Source organism: Anguilla rostrata, chromosome 1, assembly GCF_018555375.3.
Source record: "Anguilla rostrata isolate EN2019 chromosome 1, ASM1855537v3, whole genome shotgun sequence".
Taxonomy (NCBI): domain Eukaryota; kingdom Metazoa; phylum Chordata; class Actinopteri; order Anguilliformes; family Anguillidae; genus Anguilla; species Anguilla rostrata.
In genome coordinates, this window is record NC_057933.1 from 59,974,425 (window position 1) to 60,001,846 (window position 27,422).

Here is a 27,422-nt window from a genome sequence, read left to right on the forward strand (position 1 = left end):
CAAGCAAAACTGTCGTTGGTAGTTGAACTTGGACCGCTGTTATGCAACAAATAGGATATAACAGGCCAATAGTCAGATTGTAACTGTTTTATATATCCTCTCAAACACATTAATTATGTTTTTATGCAAACATTCACTTTCATGTCTTGACATCCGATGCGACAGAATGCATTCACATTTCCAATATAACTGGCAACAACAGCAGAAAACATGCACACGTTGTAAACAATTTGCTGTTTGATTACTTTCTCATTGTCAATTCCATATAGGCTAATCGCAAAATGACAAGAATAGAACGAAAACTCGGACTTGCGTGAAAATTTAAATTAGCAGTGGTACAGCCACCGTTTGCTTTCCTTTGAAGTTACTGCTAGCCGAGCAGCGAAGTGTGCCCTCCAGATACGAACCATGCACCATAAATTAGTCCATAGTCTTCCTGGTCTTTTTGTGGAATTGAAGAATGGCAGAGTAAAATTACGGCAGTCTGAAAAAGCAAAAGGGACGATTACTAGAATTACCCTGACAAAAAGTGCGGAAGGTGATTTCCAGTTTGCTTTTACTGTATCACCAATGTGAATTACACAGAACTACCGCATACCTCACATAACTGTATCAAACGTTTTGAGTCAATTACAACGGGCTAACAAAGAAAATCCGGAAGAAAATATTCAGCAACCGAATTAATTCGTTTGAATGTTTTGGTACGTAATATGCTGTCCCAGCACGAATGCTTAGCATTTTATAAAACGAATACTAAAGCAAGAAAAGAACAGAAGAGCACATGTTATAATTCCAAGACGTTGGCAGGCTATAACCAAAACTAGGCTACTGCGCCGCATAACATACAAGTTTGATTTGAAGTTATTATGAAAATAAATCGGTTTGCGGCTGCAGATTTTTAAACATGGCGGTTGAAATAATACACTGCAAGTAGTCAACCAATCAGAAATTTTCAGCGCTTGCGCCCCACCCCAAAGGTTCTGGTACTTTTGGAAAGTACTACCCCCCGGGGGTAAAATAAAGCCCCCGGAACTAAATTTAGACCCTAGTTCCTGCGGTCGAAACGCAGTTTGAGTTCCTCAAAAGGTTCCTAGTTCCGGGGTAAAGTTCCTGCGGTGGAAACGCGGCTTATGTGGGTAAAGTATGCTTTTGAAAATAGTTATTCGTTTATTAATTTTTCGTATCTTAAAATTAAATAACTATTTGGTTGATCAACTATTTAGGGACATGCATTTTTTTTGTTTGAAATAATAAAGTGTCATTGGTAATAATTATTTTTATGTTGTTTTTGTTGTTGCTGTTGTTTGAGTTGTTTTTGCTGGTATTTCAACATCGTGCTGTGAATGTTAGGAATAATGAAAAGAGTGCTGTCATGTTACTGTGGTCAAGTCCGCATGTCTAGTCACATGTTCTGGTCGATGTACCTGACGAAGACCTTTGAGGTCAAAACGCTGTACCAATAAATCACTTTGGGAGCAGAAAAAAAACGAAGTGTGCAGATATACTTTCTCTTCTAAGTCCGCATGTATCACATGAGGAAATTTCTCAACTCGGTTTCCTGACTTACATCTTCTCAGCTATTCAAACTATGATAGCTGAGGATAAGTGAATCATTTCCACTAACTCTGAAAGCAATAAAATAATACATTTTTGAGGTTTTGAATTTGATATCAAAAAGAAAAAAATGACATATAATTTGAATCTGCCAGGGGCAGGAAATAGCTAAGAGAACATTTACTGCCGATCTGGTGTCTGGGTATCCTTGCATTCTCCAGTAAAACTCTCCCTCTAAAGGTCTGGGTAAATAGTAAGAGTGATGCATTTATTGAATTGAGTCCCATAAAATCAAATTTTCCAATAAAAATAGATTTTTTAACAGGGATCCTGGCCACAGGTTAACCTATTTTCATAGTCATGCCATTGGCCTTACTGTTATTTGTGCAATCATTGTCAGATATTGTCATAGTCAGGTGGAGAAAAAACAAATGTACATATAAATATTTGATTGTCATGAGGCATTGAACAGTTTTTCAGTTGTTTTCTGCTTATGAATACACTATGAATTTACCAATTTTGTTATGGTCTGTAGTCAATCCATAAATTAAAGTCACAGGAATGGAAGTTAAATGCTTATACCAAGAAAACAAACAAATTCTCTATTGTCTCAACACAGGTAGAACTACAACTGACCTCAGTATTCACATATTCAGTCTCCTTCTCATCATTATATAGCATGAAGCTTTGGCCTGATTTTGAATGGACGAGAGAACATTTTTGGTCCTGAGAGTGGGGATACTCTCATTCATGATGAAAAGGGAAAACATAATAATATAGAGATGTATTATATAATTAACATAATAAAGGTATGCCTGGGAAAACACTTACGTGTTCTATGTTTGTTAACGGGTTTCACAAATATTAACCATTTTTAATGAACCAAGCTTGATATCATCTAACTCATAATAGACAAATTAAATCGATTCAACCAAGAAAATGTATTTCTAATGATCACCAAACACAACAAAACCACAACAGGGTTAGCCCTGGGTGCATACACTCATGCACTGTATGTACGTGTGGACCATTTGTTTTTGTTTTTTTGAAATTACAGCATGTACTGTAAAAGGCAAGCAAACATTTTATCACAGCATGGGTTGTATTCTTGTTTCCTCAGCTGAATGTACTGAAGAGCAGAGCAGCAAGAATTTCACTCGAAGGCAAGAAGATACTATAACAAAATGTTTTACATAACTGTAATCCATTGTTCCTTACTCATTGACTGATTCTATAAATACACCAGTGAACAAAAGTAAAGTGCACCAACTTACAACAAAAATGTGCAACTAAAAAGTTTACTACAGAATAGCATCAAGTCTGTCCATTCAGTCTGGTCAGTCTTGAGACAAGACTGAAAGGAGGGATTATATTTGTGGGTGGACAGCAACCCATTCTCTTATGAGGTTAGAGATGGAAAGCTTGTTGCACATTGCCTGAAAGTGTGGGATACCTGGCCTCACCAGCCCTTTCTGTTCCAGGGGGTACAATCACGCTATTAAATACATCTGTCACTTTCTTCTTTAGAACAAGTACAATTGTACAAGATGACACACAAGATTTGTTTTATGCATGAGTGCGGCTTGTTGATTGAACAATTTTGCCCACATGTAGAACAGAATTACAGTTATGGAAGTAAGATTCAAAGCATCAATTGTAAAGCGCTTTGGATAAAAGAGCTATATAAATGCAGTCCATTTACCGGATTGCTGTAGTATAGTATATAAGTATATATGTAGTATAGTATAGTAAAATAGTATTGCTGATTGTTGAAGTATATTTACCGAAATGTTTGTCTTGTATAGAGAGTTGCATTTACTGTTTTACAAAAATGTTCATAACGTTTGATTTTTGTGTGAAAGCAGGCAAAAATGACTTGTTTTTCAAAAAAAGTCTTCTGACCTGCGCATTTATGTTATGGTAGCGACCATGTGGATATAGGCTATGCTTTATCATATCGACTTGGCAATCAAAACAAACTGCACTTCTCAAACTGAGTTAGGAGTTCCCCAGTAATTAAGTTAAACTACTAGGACTGAAAGTATAAACCCAGCAGAGGAATAGCAGTCAATATAAAGACTTCCGGCTGAATTAATGTTGTTTGAGTCCTGGAATCAGAGCACCTGGAGCTGGAGCCTGAATCATGGCCCAAGGTAGAGACTGAAGGGGCTTTTTTATCAGCTACCAAGTTGATGCAGTAGGAGCCCTGCACTTTAGATATATGTGGAATTGTTTATAGAGCTCTGTAGCCGACTCTAAACTGGCAGTTTCCACATGCTGTTTGATTCAAGTGTTAGAAGGAACATAAAAATAAATCCCTCAAGTGTTATAACATGTGGAAAGAAAAGTGCAAATTCAGCAAGAAATAGCAAAAGGGCATCCAGACATTCACCCAGACATTAAATTGCATAAATTTCGGACAGCAACGTGAACAGAATCTGGTATGAGTATTTATTTTATGCTGAAATAGGCTTTTCTAAAATACTTATGAAACAAAAGGTAATTCACATTTGGGAATTGCAGAAAAAATTTATGAATAAATTTTACCCGACTGCTTTCTCAATTAAACGTAGTGCAGCCAGATGCATACGTCAGAGACATACTTTTGACATGAAGCAACACTGTACATGGGAAGTGAGTTTTTGTACAGTTTCAACACACTCAAAAACATGGATTAAGCCTTTCCAATGGCAGGCAATAAGTATCTGATGATCTGGATCAGTTTGATGACATAAAAGTGTTAGAAATAAAGTTTTAGTTAATCTTCAGTCAGTTACATTTAAGGAGTTTGTTATAGTGCCACACTTGTACTGGCAAACAACAATACTGTTATGCTTTTCTTTTTATTTTTTTAAAGACCATCATTATATGAATTGCTTCAGTTATATCTGAATCTTATGGACTGGCCTAGATGATGAAATTTTAACTTATGGTGGTATAAAAGTTATCATGAGAGGCAGCAATATGCTGTATTGGTTTTGGATTATTATGTTCTCTGACAAGGGGGCACAGTTGTTGTACCCTTTATATGTGAATTACTCTGAACTGCTCTCCAGCAGTATACATTTATGAAACTGCACAATCCAAGTCAGGGCCCTCAGTCTCACATAATCTGAGTAATTTGAGTCTTTTGGATCATGAAGTATTTTAGTATTTTTGAAGAAGAATGCATGGCCCTGACAGTGGCATAATCAAATTTAGTTCCCTGCAGATGTTTTGCTTTGACATGCATTAGCCTATCATAGAACCATAATGGGGACTTCACTTAGTTATTTGTGATAATTTGTCTCTGTTAAAATCACTGACCTGACAGATACATACTTGCTTTATGTCAGTCTTGTCAGTGGAGGATGAAAAATGTTGCAGAATGTCCTCTTGGAGTGCAGTTGCTTAAATGATTTCTGAAATTTGTGGCCGCTGTACGGTTTAATGTTTACTGCTTTTAAAGTGCATCAAAGCTGGAATGCCTTCCTGTTATTGTAAAAGCAACATGCGTTTTACTTTTCACGTCAAAATAAATGCCACATACATCCCTTTTTCAGCAGTACCACAGACAATGTGGTCAGACCTGGTCTATGTAACACTTACTGAAAGTGCTCCATACATAACATAGAGCATTTGGTCTGGACCACCTCATCTTAAGACAAGAAAAGAGGTGAATCGGCATAGTCAGGACCCAAATCGACTGCTATCAGTCTGAAATATCCACACAGACCACAAAATAAATAATTTTTTAAAAGGAATCACACAATGAGGTTTTGTTATTTGAGATAATGAGAACATGTGGTTGCTATGGTCGACTGATGGTTGGCTCCAGTAAATTTCCTGACCAAACAGGAAATTAAAACATGAATTGCTCTGTGTATTTCATGCGCGTTGCTCATTTGTAATGGACAAACACACACATGCGCACATAGACGTGCACACGCGCACGGACACACACACACACACACACACACACACACACACACAAAGTTTCATGTCCATACTAGCAGCTATACAAATGAATACATCTCTAGTTAGCACAGTTTAAACAAAGTTTACAAAACTGATTCAAAGCTTTATTACATACAAAGACCAAATACCCTCTCCAAAAAGGCTGCATGTTCTTAAATATCAATACAACCGCATTGATCAGCTAACATGCAAAACTTTGAAGGCATCACTACCAAACCCCTATGGAGAAACCTGTTGTCCAAAGCAAATGAATCATCATACTGCAGTCATTGCCAGCAGTCATAGTACCCACAAGCCTTCACCAGCTTGACAACTGAAGCTAAGCAGAATTTAGCTTAATTGGATTGCAAGCACCCCAGTCAAATCAAGTTCATGCTGGAAGTGATGTTGTTCAGTCTCAGAAATAAAGGTACATTGGAGTTACAATTTCACAAAGGTACGCAGAATTTACAATAATGTTCTATTTGAGTACTAATAAGTACCTTTTACAAGCAAAAAAGGTACAAATGATTTATGTATTGCTGGCTAGGGGTACACTTTTATGTACGTTTAGGTTACCACTACCCCAGGCATAAGCATTTGTACCGTTTTAGGCATAGTTTTCGTGGGTTTTTGGCAATCGTGGACTGATAAATCGGCACAAGAACAAAAGCTATTTGCACCCTGTGAATACTGTACAAATAAAATTTCTTTCAAAAAATAAATAAAAGACATTTAAAACTGTCCGTGGAACACACGGCACATGGATTCCTGGGGCCCTACACAGCCGCATAGACCTTTAATGCCAGCAGCTGACTCTGATACTGTATAATAAATCTGGCATCAGATGGGAGTCATAAATATCACTGCCAACAGATTAGGAAGCATATTCACCTTGTAGTGTGTATTCCAAGAGCAATGTACAACTTAACATGAGAACTGAAATCTGACTGTACACTTTAATCAAAGTCCATACAAATAAAACTGTTCTGGCAGATGAAGCCAAGTAATTTCACCTAAAATTAAACAGTGTAGAATTCAATTTGGAATTCACAATTTGGCTTGCTGTCCATATCATTTACTATGCCAAAAACACTGTTTGTTAAGCACGAAGATGCATGACAGTGCACTGGTCATCTGGTTTCTGGATACATTAGAGCAGCATTCCTATGTATAAAATCTCAGACTGCATTATGAACATGACTAAAGCCAGACCTGAAAAGCACCCCTTTAAATCATTTTCTCAGATCAAAGGTACGTTTAATTACACAGCCAGTATTAGCAAACATTTAGCTAAATTTACATGCTAATTAAATGCATTGGGCACAATAATCAGTAGGGTTGGATATATTAGCTTTACAAAAACCATTACTGTTAGTTCTTAACTAGTGAAATTGGTTTAAGAACACAAAATCTGTGTGGAGCTATCAACTACCAAAAAGGAGCAATCAAACCAGCTTGAAAGCCCATTTTATCCTATTGGATAACAGTGCATTCAAATGAAATTAACTGAAACTTTGAAAACCAACAAGACCCATGACTAACCATAAGAGATGATACACCAGCTTTGTTTGGATTAAATCCTCACACTGTGTCCTTCTGCTACATGTGTGCAATTCTACTTCTTTACAAAATCTTGTAGCCCTTATTGTTCGCTACAGGCTATATTTAAAACAATTAGCTGAGCAAATTACGTTCTCATGCTTTATGCAGTTCACAGAAAAAATACACATAAGGTTCCCGTCATTGGCAACTGTGCAGCAATGAAAGGAGAGCATTGAATAGAACTATAACTGCAACTTATATGCGGGTGTGTGCACGCGCATGCATATGTGTGTGTGTGTGTGTGTGTGTGTGTGTGAGAGAGAGAGAGTGTGTGTGTGTGCATATGTGTGTGTACGTGTGTGTTTGATGGCAGGCTAAACCATGGCTTGAGAAATAGTGGATATAAAGCCAGCAATGAATGAAGACAGAATATTCATCAGGACACTCTGCTTTGTGTTTCTTCCATTCGCTGTACTTCAGTGTCAGGGAGGTTTCAGTTGATAATAGTTGGGGCTCAGGAGTCCCCTCCCTTTACTGTTATGAAAGACCTCTTTCAAGGACTGTAAAAGTAATTGTGTTTCCCATTGCCTAAGGGACACTGTGGACTCAGAAATCTTACATTTAAGGACTTCGGTTCTTGAACAGGCAAAGTAATAAATTGGCGCAAGAAATGAAACTTGGGATGCACATATGAGAGAGGAAATACAAGTCAAGGGAATGTCAAGGGAGAAACAGGCAGTGCACACATTACATTAAGCATGAGAATTTACTAACATCAACTATACACTTAAAATATAGTCTGTGGCAGACAGAAAATGGCCACAACAGTGACCACAATAACTCCTTGATTCCCAAACGAATGGCAGCAGTTTGGTCATTTCAGCAAGCCACAAAATTTACGTTAATAGTCAGATAATCTTTTTGCTGCTACTGCCCATCCATTCATCCATTATCTAACCCACTTATTCATGACCAGGGTCACAGAGCAGGTTGTTTGGAACACAATTAGAACAATAGTTACTGTTCAGCGCACTGCCTGCAAAAGATCTTTCACAGATTTTTGAGATTAAAACCCACTTGTTTGTCCAAACTTGATTGAAGTGTTTTTTTATTTTTTATTATATATGATACAATTTATAGACATAATTGAGCAGCATCCGTGCATTCAAAAACTGTTCATGGAAAGCCAATCAATTTAAAATCAAGAGTGCATTATACAAGCTTGCAGTAACAGCAAGTAAGCTAACAGCTAACTAGTCTCTTGTGAAAGATATATATTAGCCTCACAAACAGTACTCTGATGCAATGTAAAAATAATGTAATCCAATTAGTCTGAAAACAGCTATGTTGATAATCTCACATTAAACATTATCTTGTGATTCTTTAGTCACATAAGTTCACTCGAGTTTACAGCGGTCATGTTGATTTAATTCTCACAGCTGACGAACTGTAGGCTACAGGAAGCATGGAGCAAATACTTCCCTACTTCCTCATTCCATAAATGTTAGTGTGCAGAGATGAATTTGAAACGACCCTGATATGACACAGGGCTTTGATGTACCTGTACTTTCACAGACCACCTAGTGTGAGAAGAACACGTAGGCTGCCTGGCACGCTCTCCCCTAAAGAGACTCAGCAACGAGTGAACATGGATTTTGTTCGCGGAGTGTGAAACAAGACAAAGGACTGGCAACTTTACCAAGTCAGGAGATGGTTGCAAATAAATTCAATTGGATATTCCTGATCCAATTATGGTTGGTGCATTGAGTGAGCGGCAAAATTGGATGGCCGCTTCAGGGGAGGGTGGGGGGGTACGCGGAGAATCGTTGCACACAAAGCGGCCTCGTGAGGTGTCGGAATCACAGAGTTACACCTCGGAGGAGACCAGGTGACCACCTTCCTACCGACTACTGATGGGGTTGGGTAGCAGCAAATTCTCGGCAGTACTCACGGAACTGAATATCTGTATGCTACAACTGCCCACCAAATTTGGAGAAAATGGTGAAAAATCATGAACAATTTTTAAAAAGATATAACTTTCCACTATTAGGTCAATAATGAAGAGCGGTAAACCAACCTGAAAGACAACACAAATGCATCTTGCCCCCACACACAGCGAGGAAAATTAAAATTCAAGCGCAAGTTGGAGATCTATAAAACTTGGAGATACAATGTCCCAGCGTTTATCATAAACACTGCCTCTATGCCAGTAAGCTTTTTGGGTTGCCAGAAAAGAGTTGCCAGAAAAAGCCACAGCTGAGGGAAGTCAAAATAAGTGACTGGTGTTTGTTAAAAGGCATTCAGGACCTCTGATCAGAGCCAGGCTGTATGCTTAGAGAAGTCATTCAAAATTGAGCTTTTTGGCCACACACACCAGCAGCGGGTTTGGCACTGGAAGTAGGACACTTATGTTGAAGTGAAAATCATACCTGTGAAATATGGTCGTGGATCTTTGATATTATGAGGTAGTTATTTCATGCTCCTAAGGTCCATGGAATCATGAACTCCAACAGATGGCAATACATTTTTGCCAAAAACCTGGTACTTAGATCCATCTGCCGCAAATGGACCGATCACAAGTGTATGTCAAAATTAACTACTAAATTGTAAACTGACCACACATTTATTATTTTTCCATGGCCATCTCAAGTTTCCAGATTTGATTTTATTGCAAAATTGCAGTTTGAATTGAAGAGGGCCATCCACAAGCACAGATGGATCTGAAGGATTTTGAAAAAGCAGGGGTGTCCCATCTTATCCAAAAAGGGTTGGTGTGGGTCCAGGTTTTTGTTTTAGCTCAGCACTGAAACACTGATTCTACTTACCAATGTCTTGGTTGAAGAGGTAATTAGTTGAATCAATCAGTTGAGATTAAATTAAAATGCAACTTTTTTGTTTTAAATTTAAAAAACAACAATTTCTATTTCAAATTGTAATGACAATGTTTGTACATCCACACAGTGAGGCCCCCTTTCTGTCTGTGAACGCTGTAGGCTTTAGTTAGAGCTTGAGTTCTCTCATCACTACTCCACACTCAGTCACTGAACACATCCCACCAATGTGATGCAAAGACTACATGACATTGATGGAGCTGGCAGAGAGAGTGACCTCACTGGGGTCAAGTGCAATGTGTCCCTTTGGCTCCATCTCAGAATCCACAATGATGAAACTCACAAAGCCAAGTCTGTGGCACCCAGCCATTGCTGATTATACCTCTAATTAGCCAGGACAAGAGAACAGAGGGAACGAGTACTGCAGAACCTGGGAACTGGAGGGAAAGAGAGAGACAGAGTGCCACAACAGCCTCAGTGATCCTACCCACTTTCAAAAAAGTTTAACCACATTACAGTTGAATACCTTCTTCAGATCAGCATTACATCTTTTTTTTTTTTGTTCCACCATTTCAAATGGTAGGAAATGAGAAACCCTGGCTCCTTTCTAGGCTTCCATTAAGGCTCTGGTGCGCTGGGTCTCAATAGGTCCCTTTGAAGTCCCCTTGCCATAGTGACAGCAAAATTAATCAGACTCAGGGTTGCACGGGCGGCTGTTGTTGCAAGAACGTTGACGCACCTATTTAATTATTTATTTTATCAAAAAATGTAGTTCTGTCCACAGTGTTGGCTCTCTGTGGGGTTTTAAAAAATATCACATTTACAATATCATCTTACACCTTACACAAATGAGCATACCTGTTGTAAAACGTAAATAATAAATTTGTAAAAACACTTTTTTGATTTAATTTTTATATTACCACCATTCAATGTGTATAGGGCTCACACACATTTCCAGGAAGCATAACAGAAAGGAGTTTGGGAATTTATCAACTTTAATTCCCATAAGCATTGCTATGTGTAGCCACAGTAATATATGTTTAGTTTGTTAGGTTTCTGTATTAGTGCATCTGCAGTAACCACCAAAAACCTCATAGCTATCACATACCGCGATAACCACGACAAGCTGCAATAATTATCAAGAACTATAAGAGCTAAAAATCAATGCAAACAAAACCAAGAGAAATGATGGCAACATCTTTGGGGCTCTTGTATCAGCTAATAGAGGCCCACTCTTCTCGCTCTGTTGTGTTAAGTAGACCTTTGACTTACTGTCAGGCGAAGCTTTCATAGCAACCCTCTCTGCATCTTTTCACCAGTGCACGCACGTGTTTTGTACGGTGTAAGTGGGGAAGGAGCCAGGCAGGGAGAGACTCATAAAGCATTATCTCCGATTAACCATGACAGCAGCGTCCGCGGTATTCCAAGGAAAGTGAGAAGGCTGGCATGATTCCCAGGCAAGGCATGGCAAACACAGCACTGCACAGTTTTCAGATGACGCCCCCCCCTCCCCACAGGTCTTAAATACACCAGCGTCTGTAAATCTCACTGGATAAGGATGTCTGCTGAGCAAATACGTTACGTAATGTAACAATAACAGGATTGGTGTCTGTGCTCAGGCCGCTACCTGCTGTAAAATGAGCGGACACAAGTCCGCCGCTTACACATTTCTTCTTAGGCGGCTGCGTGCTTTCATTCCACTATCTGTGTAAGTGCACAGTGAGCCGTCAATTGCTATCGCTGCACCAACAATAAGTCGCCTGCTGTCCACAAAGAGGTTTCTCTCCACAGCCAGTTTGAATGACAGTCATTGCACAAGGTTGAGATGAACGGACTGGCTAGGAAAGCAACTCTTTTGTTGAGTGAAATACTTTAGCTGTTGCTGAAGCTCAGACTTCATTCAGGTTTATGGAAGTTGCTTTTGATGTCCACAGGAACTGTTTCAGGGGCGTTTTTACTGGGTGTGTGGTCACACATTCCAGTTCTGTCATGTATGACTGAGCTGCTTTTGCTGTATTTTAAGCTGGGAGAAAAAAAGCTTGATATCTAGGCCTGGAGAGAACAGCCATTGAGAGATTAGCAGTGATGGCAGAAGTCTTTATAATCTCCACAGACCACTTGGACTTTTATGGTCAGAAAAATAAATATAAAAGTTATTCATAGATGTCTGTGGTCTAGATTAAATCTCCAAACAGCCATAAATCAGATCAATAGTGAAAAATGAATAGCATTCTGTTGGTTTTTACAGTGATATGCATTCTCTCTCTCTTTACAAAAATCATGGCATGAAAATGGAAATAAATCTCCATACACAGTCTGAAGAAGTTAATAAATCTAATTCAGATCTATTGTCTTGGACAAACTTTCAGTAAATGTTTCCAAACAGATTTTTTCACTTTTGATGTTTACATTTCTCAGTATTAAAGCATTCACATTGCAAAGACAACTGCGCTGTAGTATCTCTTTTCATGAAGCATCATCATGCAGCAAAATTGTCACTGTAGCATCTTTCTACCGGCAAAGATGCTGATCTGCCTGTCCGTTGGCTTTTGAAGAGATACACCATGCCTGGGTTAGGTTTCACCGTACTGCTCACAATAAAAGTGAACAAAAAGTATGGACATTTTTAAAACAATTAAACATTAGGTGCCATTCTAAAGTAATCATGCCTTTTAGTCTATTAGGGATAAGATGAGGAATTCCATCCAAAACAGCAGATGGTATTTGTAATGCTTTTAAACTTTTTGATCTAAAATGTTAATCTACAAAGGAGTTACCAGGAAAAAACACTTAATTCAATAGTCTTAAAAATACACAAAGAGAATTGTGGTCACAGTTTTTGTAAGAAGGAATCAAGTGAAATCAAGTGTCAATTCAGCTGCTCAGCTTAGCTTAAATAGGAGGGAGAAAGGGAGGAATATTATTAGCGGTCATCACGCAAATTGTTCAGCATTCATCACACTACCATCTGGTGTCATACAAGACGGAACACTTAGTTGATCTCTGTCTGTTTCTTGCCACTTATGAAACATCGATATCCTGGCTGTGTTATAGGCTTAAATGTTTTCTGTGCTATTTGTAAAAAATTGGTTTTCCTTTGAATGTCTAGTAAATGTAAGTATACCTGTTAATTCAATAAAAATTGCTATCACAGACATTATTCTGTGAAGCCCAAATTTAGTGCTCTCTTAAGTTTAAATGTATACAGGCCCACATCAGCACATCACTCAGGTCTGCAGACTAGTTCCGACACCATGGCAAACTGGGCCTTATTTCTGACCGCTGCAAGTTTTATTACAATTCACTATTGGCCTACACAGCTCATCTTGACATATTTCATATTGAAAAATTCATACAAATTCAAAGAAATAAAAATATCACTGCTTCTGGCAGTCAAATGCTAATGAAATTTGGACTGTGGAAATGCATCCATAATGAATTACAATTTACAACGCGCGTTTTGTGTCAACGAGTGCGACTCGTTAACCGTATCATTGTAGATACCAGATGAGCCACTGTCATTGTACCCTTTCAGCAAAGTAATCATCCAGAAGCATTTTCATACCTTTGTAGCAGTATACAGTATATGGATTATCTGTAAAGTATGGGTCACGTAAGTCTGAATGAGCTGAACAAATCAAACATAATATACAATACATTGGCCAAAAGTATGTGAAGACTCCTTCTAATTAGAGGGTTCAGCTACTACTGTCACGCCCATTGCTAACAGGTGCATAAAATCAAGCAAACAGCCATGTAATCTCCATAGACAAACATTTGCAGTAGAACGGGCCATACTGAAGAGCTCAGTGACTTTCAACGTGGCCCTGTCATAGGATGCCACCTTTCCAGAAATTCAGTTCATCACATTTCTGCCCAGCTAGACCTGCCTCGGTCAACTGTAAGCACTGTTATTGTGGAAACATCTAGGATAGGCCACACAAGATCACAAAATGGGACCAAGTGCTGAAGTGCGTAGCACGTAAAAATCGTTTGTACTCGATTGCAACATTCATTGAGTTCTAGACTGCCTTTGGAAGCAACCTCAGCATAAGAACTGTTCATCTGGAGCGTCACGAAATGGGTTTCCATGGCCGAGCAGCCACACACAAGCCTAAGATCACCATGCACAATGCCAAGCGTCAGCTGGAGTGGTGTGAAACACACAAGCATTGGACTCTGGTGCAGTGGAAGCCTGTTCTCTGAAGTGATGAATCACGCTTCACTATCTGGAAGTCTGATGGAGGAATCTGGGTTTGGAGAATGCCGGGAGAACGCTACCTGCCCAAATGCATAGTGCCAACTGTAAAGTTTTGTGGAGGAGGAAAGGTCCGGGGCCGTTTATCATGGTTTGGGCTAGGCCCATGTAATGTGTTACAGTAGTGTTGTACAGACAGATGCATCACTCACTTCTCACCTCACTTAACCTGCACTACTCTGCACCATCTAGCTGTATGGTGTCCTGTCCCCTGGGGATATACTGTTTAGTACTTCAAACATGTTTGATTTTGTCAGTCGACTCAAAGACTGAGTCGCTTCTTGTGAATTGGTTCAAGACTGAAATCCGAGACCGGCCCTGGCAACAGCTAATGGGTTTAAAGCTCAAGAGAACTGTTTTTTCACATTCCTTTTTGACCCATCGTGTTTCTGCAAGATTTTGCTAAGTTTGAGACAAGACAATAAGAACTCAGCTTGTAGGTCCTCATGTATGAAACCTTAAATCTGTTCCCAGTAGCCTTGTGTGCACACCATCATGACAGCAATGCAAAACCTTCAAGACCAGTCATTACATCTGAACTGCTTTTGTCAGCAATGAATGAACAGTGCCAAGTGTGAATCAAGCTTAACATTACACAGGAGGGTTGCCAGGATTTTCTTCATGGAGTGCCCAGGGAGGTCACAGACTCAGTTTGGGGGGCCACACTATGCCGAACATTTATATTAGCCAATGATAATGCGCTATTTTGGGATAAAAGATAGGGGTGGCCAATCAAATTCCATATATAGCTAATGCCACCCCGTCCACCTCATTGGACATGCAACGACTGAAACATTATGTTTCTTAGTAGGCAGGCAGATATGAGAGATTTTTCCAGTTAGCTCGCATCAAAGTAAGAGTCGACCCAACAAGCTAGTTTTAAAACTGTGCGAAGGATGTTTATACAGCCCTACAGCATGATTAAGAACACTAAGAACAGGAGCTACAGTTTATTGACACAATTAAGAAATTTTGAATATTGCTCACCTCATTTGCTTGCTTTGACATTAGCAAAATTAATTGTTATCTAGCAAGCCAGCTAGCTATGATAATCCAGCTATCATGCAAATATTCATGGGCGCTTCAGGACCATATTCAGCTAAAGTTTTACATTGTAATTATTTGTTTTTAAATTATTGTATACACTATGTTGTAAGTCATTATGTGCAACTGATTTCACATCTACTTACAACTAAAGACTGCTAAGGTACTAGCTAAGGTCTCTCTCTCTCTCTCTCTCTCCCTCTCTCTCTCTCTCTCGCACACACACACATACACACCCTCTCTCTCTCTCTCTCTCTCTCTCTCACCTTCTGAAGCCACTGGGTGTAGTTCTCCATGATATGTTCCAGACGCTGGATCTTCTGCTCAGAGAAGTGCTGTCCCGGCTGTGGTGCGTCTCTCTGGAGAGCATTGCCATCGTACTGGCCCCCTGCTCTCGACCTTGCCCTTCCATCCCAACAGGGAGCTCCACTGCCTTCATTCTCTGGAAGCAGGAAGGTGTAGGTGCAACCTCCATGCTGGATACGGTTGTAGCGCCGTCCACTACTACTGCCAATGGTGCTACCAGCGCCAGCAGTGCCCTCAGGGCTGGGGTGCTGGTCCTCTGCCACACCAGCCACCCTTACCAATAAGGCTGCCAACCACAGCCAGAGGCAGGGAAACATATCCCACAGTCTCGTGGCCACAGAGCCAAAGAGAAAACGGAAGGTCCTTACAGAGGTGGTTCCTGGGTAGTTCCTCTTTAAAAAGTTTAATTCTTTCACAACCCCAGCAGAATCAGAAGTCTATCGCACATATGATCAGCCTTGAGTTTTCACTTTTTGTCCCACTGGACAAAATAGAGCCTTGTGTCCAGGGATGTTTGAGTCTGTGGAACATCGCTGCCCTTCTCCTCTACTGGTGAGCTGTTCCAGGCTGGGAGCAGGACTCCAGTCTGTCCACAGAAAGGCATGTACACTTCACACATAGGCTGTGCAGGGGTTTGCCTTCATTCAGCCCGTTCTGCTCCTTCTGTGTCCTCTGTGTGTGTTTATAGTCAGAGGGGGCCGTGCACTGCTGAGACTTCACACACAGCAGCTCTACACTTTCCCCACTGAGTGACTGCAGAGGAATGTTAGAGAGCGAGAGAGTACAGTATGCAAGTGTGCCTGTGTGTGAGTGTGTGTGTGTGTGAGAGAGAGAGAGAGAGAGAGAGAGAGAGAGAGAGAGGGAAAGAGAGAGAGCGTGTGTGTGTGTGAGAGAGAGAGAGAGAGAGAGAGAGAGAGCAGGATAGAATGAGCACACATGCACACAAAAGAAAAAGTGTACATGAGAGAGTGAGGCTGTGTGTGTGAGAGAATGCTTGTAAGAAAGGGAAAGTATATACCTACTACAATATTAATTGTCTTCTCTTCTGTATATTATTAAATATGCTAAGTGTGTTCAATCTTTAGCTTTCAGTTGACCATGGTCAAAATCTTTATGTATTACTTCTTTTCAACTTTTCAACCTCAACTTTTTGGGCATTTCTGGAGACATGGTGTTATATTTCTAATACAGCCAGTCATACTTACAACCAGCACTAGGCATGACTAGTTACCCCAGCCTTTGCTTTGAAATGTCAGCAGCAATGTCAATGTCAGCATCTACCTATCAGTTCTGTTTAAGGCTGTCTGCAGCTCTGTTTGCTAAAGCTTTGTTAAACTATGAGAAAATTGTTTGGTTTTCTGCCTCATAAGTGTTATTTTTCAGTGGTCCTCCTGCTATTTTTCACACACACACACACACACACACACACAAATAGCTTGGTAAACCTGTGTCTGGACATGTATTTGTCTTGCATATCTTAACACAGACTACAACCTTGGATGTTGTATCACCGACTCTTATTAATGACTGCCTCATATCCTTCTCATTCTTTCAAGTAACCTTGCATTTAAATATGCATAATAAAAATTTAGTTTTAATGACTTGCAAGCCTCAGATACAATTTCATGAAACATTCAAACTGCTCATGACCACAATTTCTTCCCATTAGGCCTTATATGGTATTAAAACATGAGTCAAGTTTTGAAGTTTTATTATTTGGTGATGCAATGCATTATGTTACAGTTAGCACACACACATTTAGAACTACATGGTCAAGCAGTACTATTTGTGTAGTCAACTATCCTCACAAGCATAATCAACTTGTGTGAAAGCACGTCTGGTATTAAAAGAAATGCTAAGATTTTGAGAATACGTTTTATGTCTTTCTGAATTCCAGCTTCAATAGTCCTTCCAAAGGGACTGTATTTGTACATCTTTGAATTGCGGAGCCATAGGCAGAGAGGACACATTCCTTAATCCCTTCCACTGTCCCATAAATATTTATAGGGACCACTGAGGCACCGTGTGTTCCCAGCGAAGGGGCACAAGGGGTCAGCAGATCCAAAGGGGTTACTCTCCCAAGTCCAGTTTCACATAATGCTGCTGCGCCACTGAAAGTTTGCCTAGATCTCTGTGTGACTCGGACTTGAATGGAAAGCAAACTGAACTGGATGCTCAGAGAGAGAGAGAGAGAGAGAGAGGGAGAGAGGGAGGGAGGGAGAGAGAGAGAGAGAGAGAGAGAGAGAGAGAAAGAGAGAGAGATGGTTTTCCTTTCAAATATCCCATATTTTGGTCCTCTCGTTCTGATGAGGAAATGTTTTAGTTTCAGACTTAACAGGCTCTTAACAAGATTATAAAGATGATACATGGTTTTAGAAGCTTCGATCCATAATAACATAGACCTACATTTTATTTAATAACTTCAAGGCTTCTGAAGTTGCTTGTTTATTCTAAATTAAATATGTTTTCTTTAGCATTTAAAAAGGGGGGAAATTCCTGCCCCAGAGAATATTAATAAAAATATTTATCATACATAAAGCACATGCCAAGTTTCTTCATTCCAAACTATTCAATTTAGAACTTAATTTTTTGTATGTGCAGTTATTTGTACTGAGTGTCAGTGAACCCTGAAACACATAAATTTAATGGATGCTTGCATTGTGCAAATACGTTAATACATACATGCATTGAATTATATTATTCACTATGTTTGGTCTCACAGGACTTGAAAAAAGTATTTGTTGAAATCTATGTAACTCATATTTTGCAGCACCCTATTTAATGAAATAGTTTCAGAAGAAAAGTAAAATAGTATTAACTTTATGATCTGAGTGCTTCATAACTGACCATTTACATTACACTTACTCAACAGATGCTCTTATCTAGAGCAACTAACAAACTGGAGAACATTAGTGTTAGTCTCAGGAATACAAAAGTGCAACATCACTAAAGCACTAGTGTATGGTAACCATGCTAACCAAATGTACAATTCTACAGACTACGTCCATAACACGCCCAAGAAGAGAACCATGAAACCATAAAAATATGGTTGTGATGTGGTTCTTCAGTCTCCTCAGAAGACAGCCAAAGATCTTGCTGTCCTGGCCACTTTGGGAAGTCTATTTGACCACTGTCAGCATGGGATCAGTACAGATAGGCACTGTGACAGAGAGAAGAGACCACACAGGGAAGGGAGAATCGTCTGGAGGTTAAGGAATGAAGAGATTGTGTGTAGGGTTTCAAGATTGAAAGAAGGCATGATGGATCTGTTCCACTCACGGCCCTATTGGCTAGGACTAAAGTTCCAAACTTCATGCAAGAAGATGAGGAGGGGTGTGACATGAGTACACCTGTTTTAGCAACAGATGTTCAGTGGTCTTGTACTCATTATATTTGTAGTGTAAGCAAAAGTAAATAAATGTAAATACATAATAAGTAAATACAATGGAAATTCAAACTAAAAAAATTACCAGACTTTTATTAAGATTACAGTATGGACAATTGCTATTGTTTTTGGCTGATTCTCCAGAACTCCTACATGAAATAATATTTCATGTTTAATATTTGAGAAGAATCGGTCTTTCAAGGTCCTGATCAGGTGATTTTCAATTAGAAAATTGTTCAAATACTGTTTAAAGCAGGACTGCCAAACCCTGTTCCTGAACATCTACCATCCTGTGGGTTTTCACTCCAAACCAAACAAAGCACGCCTCATTCTATAGCAAGAGATCTTATTGAGTTGCTAATTAGTAGGATCAGGTGTGCCAAATTATGGTTGAAATTAAAACCTACAGGACGGTAGATCTCCAGGAACAGGGTTGAGCAGTCCTGGTTTAAAGAAATGTCCTGCTTCTCAATTAGGACTTCCCCCAAAAACTGCAGGGAGGAAGCCTACAGAAAACCATCAGCAATTTCTCGAAGAGGAAGGCAGCAAGCCCTGTGAACTCACCTGTAAATGCAGTCGTTAGACCAGTGAAAAATGTTTAACAGCACTTGTGAACAATGTGATCACAAATTTGTTAAACTCATTCATATACTGTAGTTGAAAATTAAAACAAAATGTCCTCATTGTTTTCCTTACCATTTTTCTTTGGGAAGAGATCAATACTGTTTGATAAGGACCAGTGGAAAGATCCTGTGGCAATTGAAATTGCAAAACATTCATATGCTCTGATGAAGTCCTAAATTTGTTTTATACCAAACATACACATTTATTTCATAAAGAATCAAACAATCTGGGAAACAGTGTCATATGAAAACTTATTGCCTGGGCATGGAGACATAAAAAAGAAAAACAAAAAATGCTATTTTTGCAACTTACTGACATTTTAGCCTTATTTCTTTTTTGATTTATGAATCACCTCCCACAAGCCAGTAATGAGTTACACAGAGCAAATAGGCTTTTTATAACAATATTCAGGGAAGAAAAATGCATTACAAATACTGATAAAAGGAAACTAACTCAGTACATGCTGTTTAATACATTTTTAAAAATTGTTATACAGTATTAACATTTTCTCAATGACACTCTTTAATTGTACAGTTGAGTTAGGGCACTAAAATAAACACAAATCAAACTTTAGCTTGCATCCCTTTACAGGGGATCACATGATAATGATAATAAAGTGTTATAAATTTATGTCAGCATCTCTTTCTCATCTCTGATAAGTATTTGGTTACATCATGCAATATCACAATCAACACAGGACTAAAAACAACAAATGAATGTGTAATTCTCAGATATGTTTGCTTTTTTAAAAACTATATTGTCCACACTGCCTCAGATCGAATCCGGACTTTGCCAGTGCCAGTTGTGGCTGGTAGCTCCACAGGGCTGTGCACAATTGCCGACTGCATCACAGGGTATGGATGGATGAGATCAACCATCCTGTAGGTTTTCAACCCTAATTTGGCACACCTGAGTATACTAATTAGCTGCTCGAGGCAATCTCTAGCTGTCAAATGAGGTGTCCTTTGTTAGGGTTGGAGTGAAAACCTACTGGACAGTAGCTCTCCAGGAACAGGGTTGGGCAGCCCTGGGTTAGGGGGCCGTGTTTCATCCCTCTTTGGCGACCCCCACTGGCCAATCAGGTACCTATGGACGGCATGGCAAAGCCACATATAAAAGGTTTTCCTCTAATTCCACTCTGTGCAAGCTTGGCTATAATCAACAGAAAGGAGCAGCAAACCTTGGGGTTTGTAGTTTCAGATTGAGCATTCCATATTAGGATGGGAATTAAATATATGCAGGCCCACGTTGGGTGCCAAATTATTTCTTTACTAAGTATTAATTTAAAAAAGCTTTGCTTGTGTAAATTTAATTGCATGATTCATATATCATTTGAATTTTTACTTTGATTATTTTCTGCAGTTTGTGCTGGGTTCCCATGTACTTGCTGTTCCACTACACTTGACAATCCTTATGTGTACAACAAATCTCGTCCAAATATACTGTAATTCAAGCTCACAAAAATGTTCAAAATGTTCTGTTTCCTAGATGGGCAATAACCGTTATTAAGTCCCGCATGTGGAGACCTGAAGTAAAAGGCTGTAAAAAGAATTTGAACTTAAGCCTCCCGCTGAGAATTCCTGCACAGGGAATTTGTAATTATTTGAATATGGGTTTCATCTGAAACGTATTACTGAGTCAGTATTAGCCATGTGCACTTCACTCAGTAAACTGCAGTGAGGTCAGAGAAATGTGTGAAAGGTTTCAGTGCCGACTTAAAATATGCAGCACATCAGTAAAGCAACATCATTAGTTCAAATAAAATCAGAAATGCCTGCATCATGTACTGACACTGATCTGTTGGCCACCTCTCGTACTGTTCTACACGTTTTCACAGCATTACTATCCATCCAGTCATTGCAACTGCAATTGTGCAAGTTTATAAATGCTTTGAAGTGTTACCGCCAGTGAAAGGTGAAAGGTGATTTTTGCTGTTGCTCGACAATGAGAATGGAGGTTGCCAAAGTTGTGAGAAGTCGCCAAATTTGTCGCTAGTCACTAGATAAGATTTTTAGTCGCTAGGGAAGGTCAAAAAGTCGCTAAATCTAGCGACAAAGTCGCTAAATTGGCAACACTGGTTACAGCTGCCTAACAAGCATTGTGTCAAAGGCTCAGCCAATACAAAATCTTGTTTAAATGATTTGTTGCCATTGATGGTATAATATCCACTTTGGATTATGTTTAATTCCACATTTTCTATAAAAAATGCTATTTTCAATTTACAGAGAGTCAGTGCTTTTTTTTCTTTGTTGTTCTTTTATTCATGCTCAAATAAAAGTCTATGAAAACTTGACACAAAGCAATTTAAACACAATGAATATGCTGACCATCAAATTATTAAAGTATTAAAGTATAAAGTATTAGACAGATAGAGTGATCATAAAATAATTCTAAAAGCAAAAGCTTGTTTTTCATGCTTGAAATTGTAAAGATTCAGAGAAATCACAAGGGGGTTGTGGGGAGGGTGGGCTTCAACAATAATGAACGGATCCTCGTGTCAAAATTGAGGTTGTTTATATGTTATCCCAAGGTCTGCTGTGGAAAGTAAGGATTGAACAGGCTTTGATGATGAAGAAGAAACACAGGCTAATGTCAATGGAACAGCAGACATACTATGACACACATGATCTGTCTCTGAAAAGCTGTCATCTATGTGAGGGATGACTGTGTACAGTACATCTCCCTGCCTGTTTGCATTTGGCTGGTCTGGATGCTGAAAGGTGGAAAATTAGCCACAGATACACCATTCAGCAGATCCACAAACTCTGGAATAAAATTCAGTGTTGCAGCTGTTCGTGGGAGTTTGTCAGCAGATGCTTATGAAATTTTTAGGATTCAGCAGCCATGTCCCTCCCCAAAAATGTTATTTATTTCATGTAGATAAATACAAAAGTTTTATTGATTTCAACAAATAACTGGCTAATAAATCTTGGCTTGGCATTAATTCTTTTATGCCTAATTGCCCAGGCTGTTAGCAGAGAAACGTTCAACATTCTGTCACAAACATTTGACTACAAAAATAGTATGATTTATTAAGCTCTGTACATTCATAAGTACCATGTATTTGATCACAATTATTAAGCAATTAACATAATGTACAATACATCACAGAAACAAATCCTTTTAGATTACCAATGGTTACAGTATTTCTTACAGTGATTTCTTAAATGCTGAATTTCTGAATGTTTTTACTTCAGCAGCCTTTTTTAGCTTGAAACTTTATTGCAATGCTGTGCCTCAGTGTACAGCCTCTTATGAACAATTAGCTCATTAGCTAACAATTTATTTAGAATAAAAGATTAAAGTAATTATAGATGGTGGCATAGTTCCACAATCAACATCTCAACCTGCTGTAATGGCAGGAGCCGTAAATCAACAAGGAAAAAGTCATGGAAAATGTTAAAGTGTGTGTGTGTGTGTGTGTGTGTCCATGCGGGAGCAGGATCACATAGTTCATACATGCTGTTAGTACAGCATGTACGAACTAACTTCTTCTTCTAAAGCTATTCTTCATATCAACTGTTATTCTAAAATTAAGTTCAATTAACGGCTTGTTCCAGTATCTGTGCCAGACTAAGAATAAGGCAGGTCTGTATTGCCATACTGAAACCACAAGCAGTCTTTTGTTCTAGAATTTTATTGTTTCTCCTGACGCTGTGAGGGAAAATGTATGTTAAACAAAGGTCAGTGGTCACCAGTGAAAACATGAAGTTTTCTATCTTGTTTTTCACCCCATCTTCTAAGGTTCAGCAGAAGGGACGAGCACATCAGGACCATGTGCTTGAGTTCATGTTTAAAATCTCCATCTGTGCAACCCAATTAATTCCAAAACAATTTGAAGGGCGTCATGGTGGTGCAGAGGGTAGCACTGCCACCTCACAGCAGGAAGGTCCTAGGTTTGAATCCTTGTGTCCATGTAGGTTTCCTCTGGATACTCCAGTTTCCTCCCATAGTCCAAACACAGGTAGGCTGAATGGAGACTCTAAATTACCCATGGTGTATGAGTGAGTGACTGAATGGTGTGAGTGCCCTTTGAAAGACTGGGGACCTGTCCAGGCTGTATTCCTGCCTCTCATCCTATGCACCCTGGGATAGGCTCCAGCACCCCCCACGGCGCTGACCAGGATAGGCAGCCATAGATAATGGATGGATGGATTTTTATACGATTAGCTGAAGCAATACCTTCAGGAACACTTTATACACAATATAACTCATTTTTTCTTTCTTTTGTCTTTTGCTGTACAATGTTTTGCTTTTGTGTTGTGTTTACAGGACTGAGGCATAAAACAGCTGTTGTGTAGCTGAACATACGCTGATGCACTTCTGCTTATTTACTTCGCCGGAGGAAGCAGAAGCAGTCCCAGCTGAAACCCGCCGTCTCCTTCTCTGCTCAGTATTCCGCGGTGACGTCCATTGTGCTGTCAGACGGCAGATGGCCGTGAGCTGAGAGGAGTTTTATGTATTTTTATCTTCCCACGTCAGATACTTTTTTAAGCACCCGCTACATTTCTCTTTTTGTATGAAGGAATTTATTTCACCGGTTGGAGTGTCTACATGCCACAAACTCTGCAATGGAAGGCAGGTAAACAGCAGCGAGCGCTGTTTATGGTGCTCTAACGCAGAACAGTGTGTTGCCTCAAATAACATGGCGCTCTACTCTAGAGTAAGTGTGTTCATATCAGACCCTTGGGAATCTCATTTTATGACAAGACTATTTTCGGGTAAGACTAGAAAAGAAACAGACAGCGATTCTGTATGTTAAAAAAACCTTTCCTGCAGTAATACCGAGAGAATTCAATTTATTCTAATGTGTGTCTAATTAAGTGATTTTGTTAAACTTCTTTGCAGTAATTCTGCAGTTCACTTCCATCGTGTGGTGTTTGTTTTGGCTGCAGCACCAGTAATCTCCCTCTCCCTAAAAATGCTCAAAATAAGGAATGTTAAATGTACACAGATTCAACATGTGGTATAAACCGATGAGGATTTTATGTTTTATAATCCAATTTCAACATTTTAAAAAATGAACTGGACATTATACAGATTATCGCTCATAAATATGTGTGATTTATGTTCTGTACTCTGCTACAGTAATTGAACTATCTTGTGTGGTCTGCTTTGCAACACAGATGTAATACTTTGGGATAAGACCAAGTAATATAAGCAGAATAGAAGATATCCTGTTTGAATTTACTACTTTTTAACCGCAATGAGATGTTCAAGTGAAAAAAATCTGAATAACTGTTTTCAGTTCTTGATGCATTCTTCGTCTGACATCTTGTGCAATTTCAGGCATGACACTTTCATCACAGGAACCTGCTGGCTGACCTGAAGTAATCTATTGCCCCTGTAGTACTGTTTAAATGTGTGTGCATATGTGCGTGTATGTGCACATGTGTGTGTGCCTGTGCGTGTGCGTGTGTGTGTGTGTGTGTGTGTGTGTGTGTGCGTGTGTGCCTTTCCTGTGGCCTCCCATGTCACCTCTGGTAAAGATTGCCTCCAGGAGTCAGATAACTGTCACGCTGCTAAAGACTATTCATCAACCCAGTTTATCTGTGCTGACGTGCTGATAAAACTAAAGGGAGCTGATAGCCACTGGCTGGACAGAAGACGTGGAAAAGATCACAGATGCAGCGTGTGTGACTATGCAAACACACTGTCTCCACTGGAGCGTAAACACTCACAAAATCATGGCGTGGACAGTAAGTAACAATTTACTTTGGCAAAATGTACAAGGGTGCTGGATTGTAACGGTCTGGAGTGCACGTAGCCAGGCGGAAAGGAGCGAGGAAGGGGGGCGTGTTGGAGCCAGAGCAGAGATACCGTGGGGGGGGGGGGGGGGGGGGGTGTCGGCCTGACAGCTTTCTCTCATCAGCATTGACAAACGAGGGGGTGAGGGGTGAGGCAGGAGGGTGTGCGATTTGCCCATTTACCCTCCCTTAGGTACACAGGAGACCAGAGGTCCCCACTGTTTCAAAAGAGGACCCCTCACCCCACTGCACCACACCACATTGAGTTATTCTGTCCATGCAATGAAAAACATTTCCATTGCCATTGTTTCAGCTTGAATTTTTATCATTTGCAATGAGTGATTACAGATGTACTTCAGAATGCAGAAAGGGCCTTTCAGTAGAGAAGCTCTCTCTGTGGTCCTCAAACTGAGGCACATGAGTCTCACACTCAGAGTAGAACCCGGGCCAGACCCAAACGTTCTTGGTCCATGTCCGCATCACAAGTCACAGGGAGAGATCCAGCATCCTTGGTAGATGTAGACCTCAGTATTTGGCAACAAAAATGAATGAAAACATGTGCATCTCTCATTATTCAAAACACACATCCACTTAATTTGAAGTTGTCCCAATCAATTCTTTCTCCTGCAGTTTCCTTCGTATTGTTATGATTCTGTCTGTTCAGGTGGGAGATTTCATGGGGACTAGAAGGTCAGTGAATTGATTCCTGTATGGTTCATGACCATTGTAGCATTGAACAACATCCATAACCTGAATGGTTTCAGTAACTATCCAGATATATAAACACATAATGAGTATAAATACAGGTTCCTCAAAAAAGAAACTAAAAACATAATAACCATGAGACTCATAATAATAATAATAATCATCATCATCATCATCATCATCATCATACATTAGGTTCAGAGCCGTGCCATTTTAAGCAGGTGCATTTCCTTTCTTCTCAGGAGGTGTCTGAATCCGAGCCACACCAGGCTGCACATGGGAGGAAGTCAGAGGGACCAAACCACCCAGAACTCATAAGCCTGTTGGGGCTGAAATGCATTCTTTTGCTTTGTTTTATTTTGAGTTCCATATTTTGGTTTATTATTTTGTGGTCAGCATCCTGTGAGGGGGGTGGGATGGTGACGGTTTTTGTTTTTTTTGTTGCACAACCTGCTCTCACTGTCAAATAAAAAGAATAAACACTGGTTCAATCTGGGTCAAACATGTCTGCCTGCATCATCCTCTTTGGTCCGTCCTGGGGGTGACTCACACAGGGTAACAATATAAAGCTCCTCACATGGCAACCTAATTCAAAGACTGACGCTTTGTATGGTGTTCACATTTACATATCTCCAGTTTTCTCATATCACTTGATTTGATTTGAAATTTAAATCCATGAACATTTATGAGACCACACATTCATGGATGTGTAGCCTACATTCTAAGTATTTATTTCTTAATTTAGGCTAATTTCATTAAAAGGTAAAGAAGCCAATTTGTATCCAAAAGTTTTCTGAAAACATTCGCAGCATGAGGTTAAAAAAATTATGCTTTTCTGGCCCACCTACAGAATAGTAAAAGTGAATGAAAATAAATGCTTTTGCGGTATTAATCTCAATTGAGTTTATCTACTATAGTGCCAGACAAATACTGTATAATACAATATAATAAATGTTGCTTTGGGAAAAATATTTATAAATATATCACTCCTAGACAAGACTGTGATATGTTAATGCATTATGTGGGATTTACTCAAAGACTCCAGACTAAGTAAAGACCACAGGATCCCCGAGGAATCATTAATATCAGTTGACTCTGTAGATAACGCGATGATGAATTGAGCCTCTTCACGAACACCTCTTTAGATAACTAACTACTGTGTTCTCCGTTATATCAAAGGTTGTTTTGTTCTCCTTTTATGTGAAAATGCTTCATTATTCAGGCAGCTGAATTCAATGGTTTTATTCAGTGTGTTATGATGCATAAATAAAGATGAAAAGGGGCACACCATAGTCAAATTTAAATCCATATCCCTCTACAAAAAGACAGCCACACTTGAGCACACACACACACACGTATGAACAAATTCACATTTGTGTGCATGTATACGCACCCAGCCACACATGCATGCACTGCCAGGTGATTGTCTGGTTTAGTGTGCAACCTTGTTAGGTACATTAATTCTTTAAATTTTGAAATCCCTTTTA

At 39.4% G+C, this 27,422-nt stretch overlaps 1 protein-coding gene and 1 long non-coding RNA gene across 4 annotated transcripts in view; one reads left to right on the forward strand and one right to left on the reverse strand.

The window, feature by feature from the left end:
• The window catches only part of LOC135260491 (angiopoietin-1-like), a 35,841-nt gene extending 19,599 nt beyond the window's left edge, over positions 1-16,242 (reverse strand). Inside the window, exon 1 of one of the 2 annotated variants that reach the window (XM_064345747.1) lies at positions 15,435-16,242. In XM_064345747.1, the coding sequence (XP_064201817.1) occupies positions 15,435-15,791 (357 nt within the window). In that variant the 5' untranslated portion in view covers positions 15,792-16,242. The remainder of the gene's footprint in view (positions 1-15,434) is intronic. The other variant, XM_064345755.1, reaches the window with a different exon arrangement.
• Positions 16,243-23,670: 7,428 nt separating this feature from the next.
• Positions 23,671-26,426, forward strand: LOC135241969 (uncharacterized). Of its 2 annotated transcripts, XR_010326187.1 has the most exons (3): positions 23,671-25,182; positions 25,861-25,920; positions 26,178-26,426. It is a non-coding gene; the product is annotated as an uncharacterized LOC135241969 (long non-coding RNA). The 2 variants fall into 2 exon arrangements; XR_010326185.1 differs by having other exon boundaries at positions 25,861-26,426.
• The last annotated feature ends 996 nt before the right edge of the window (positions 26,427-27,422 follow it).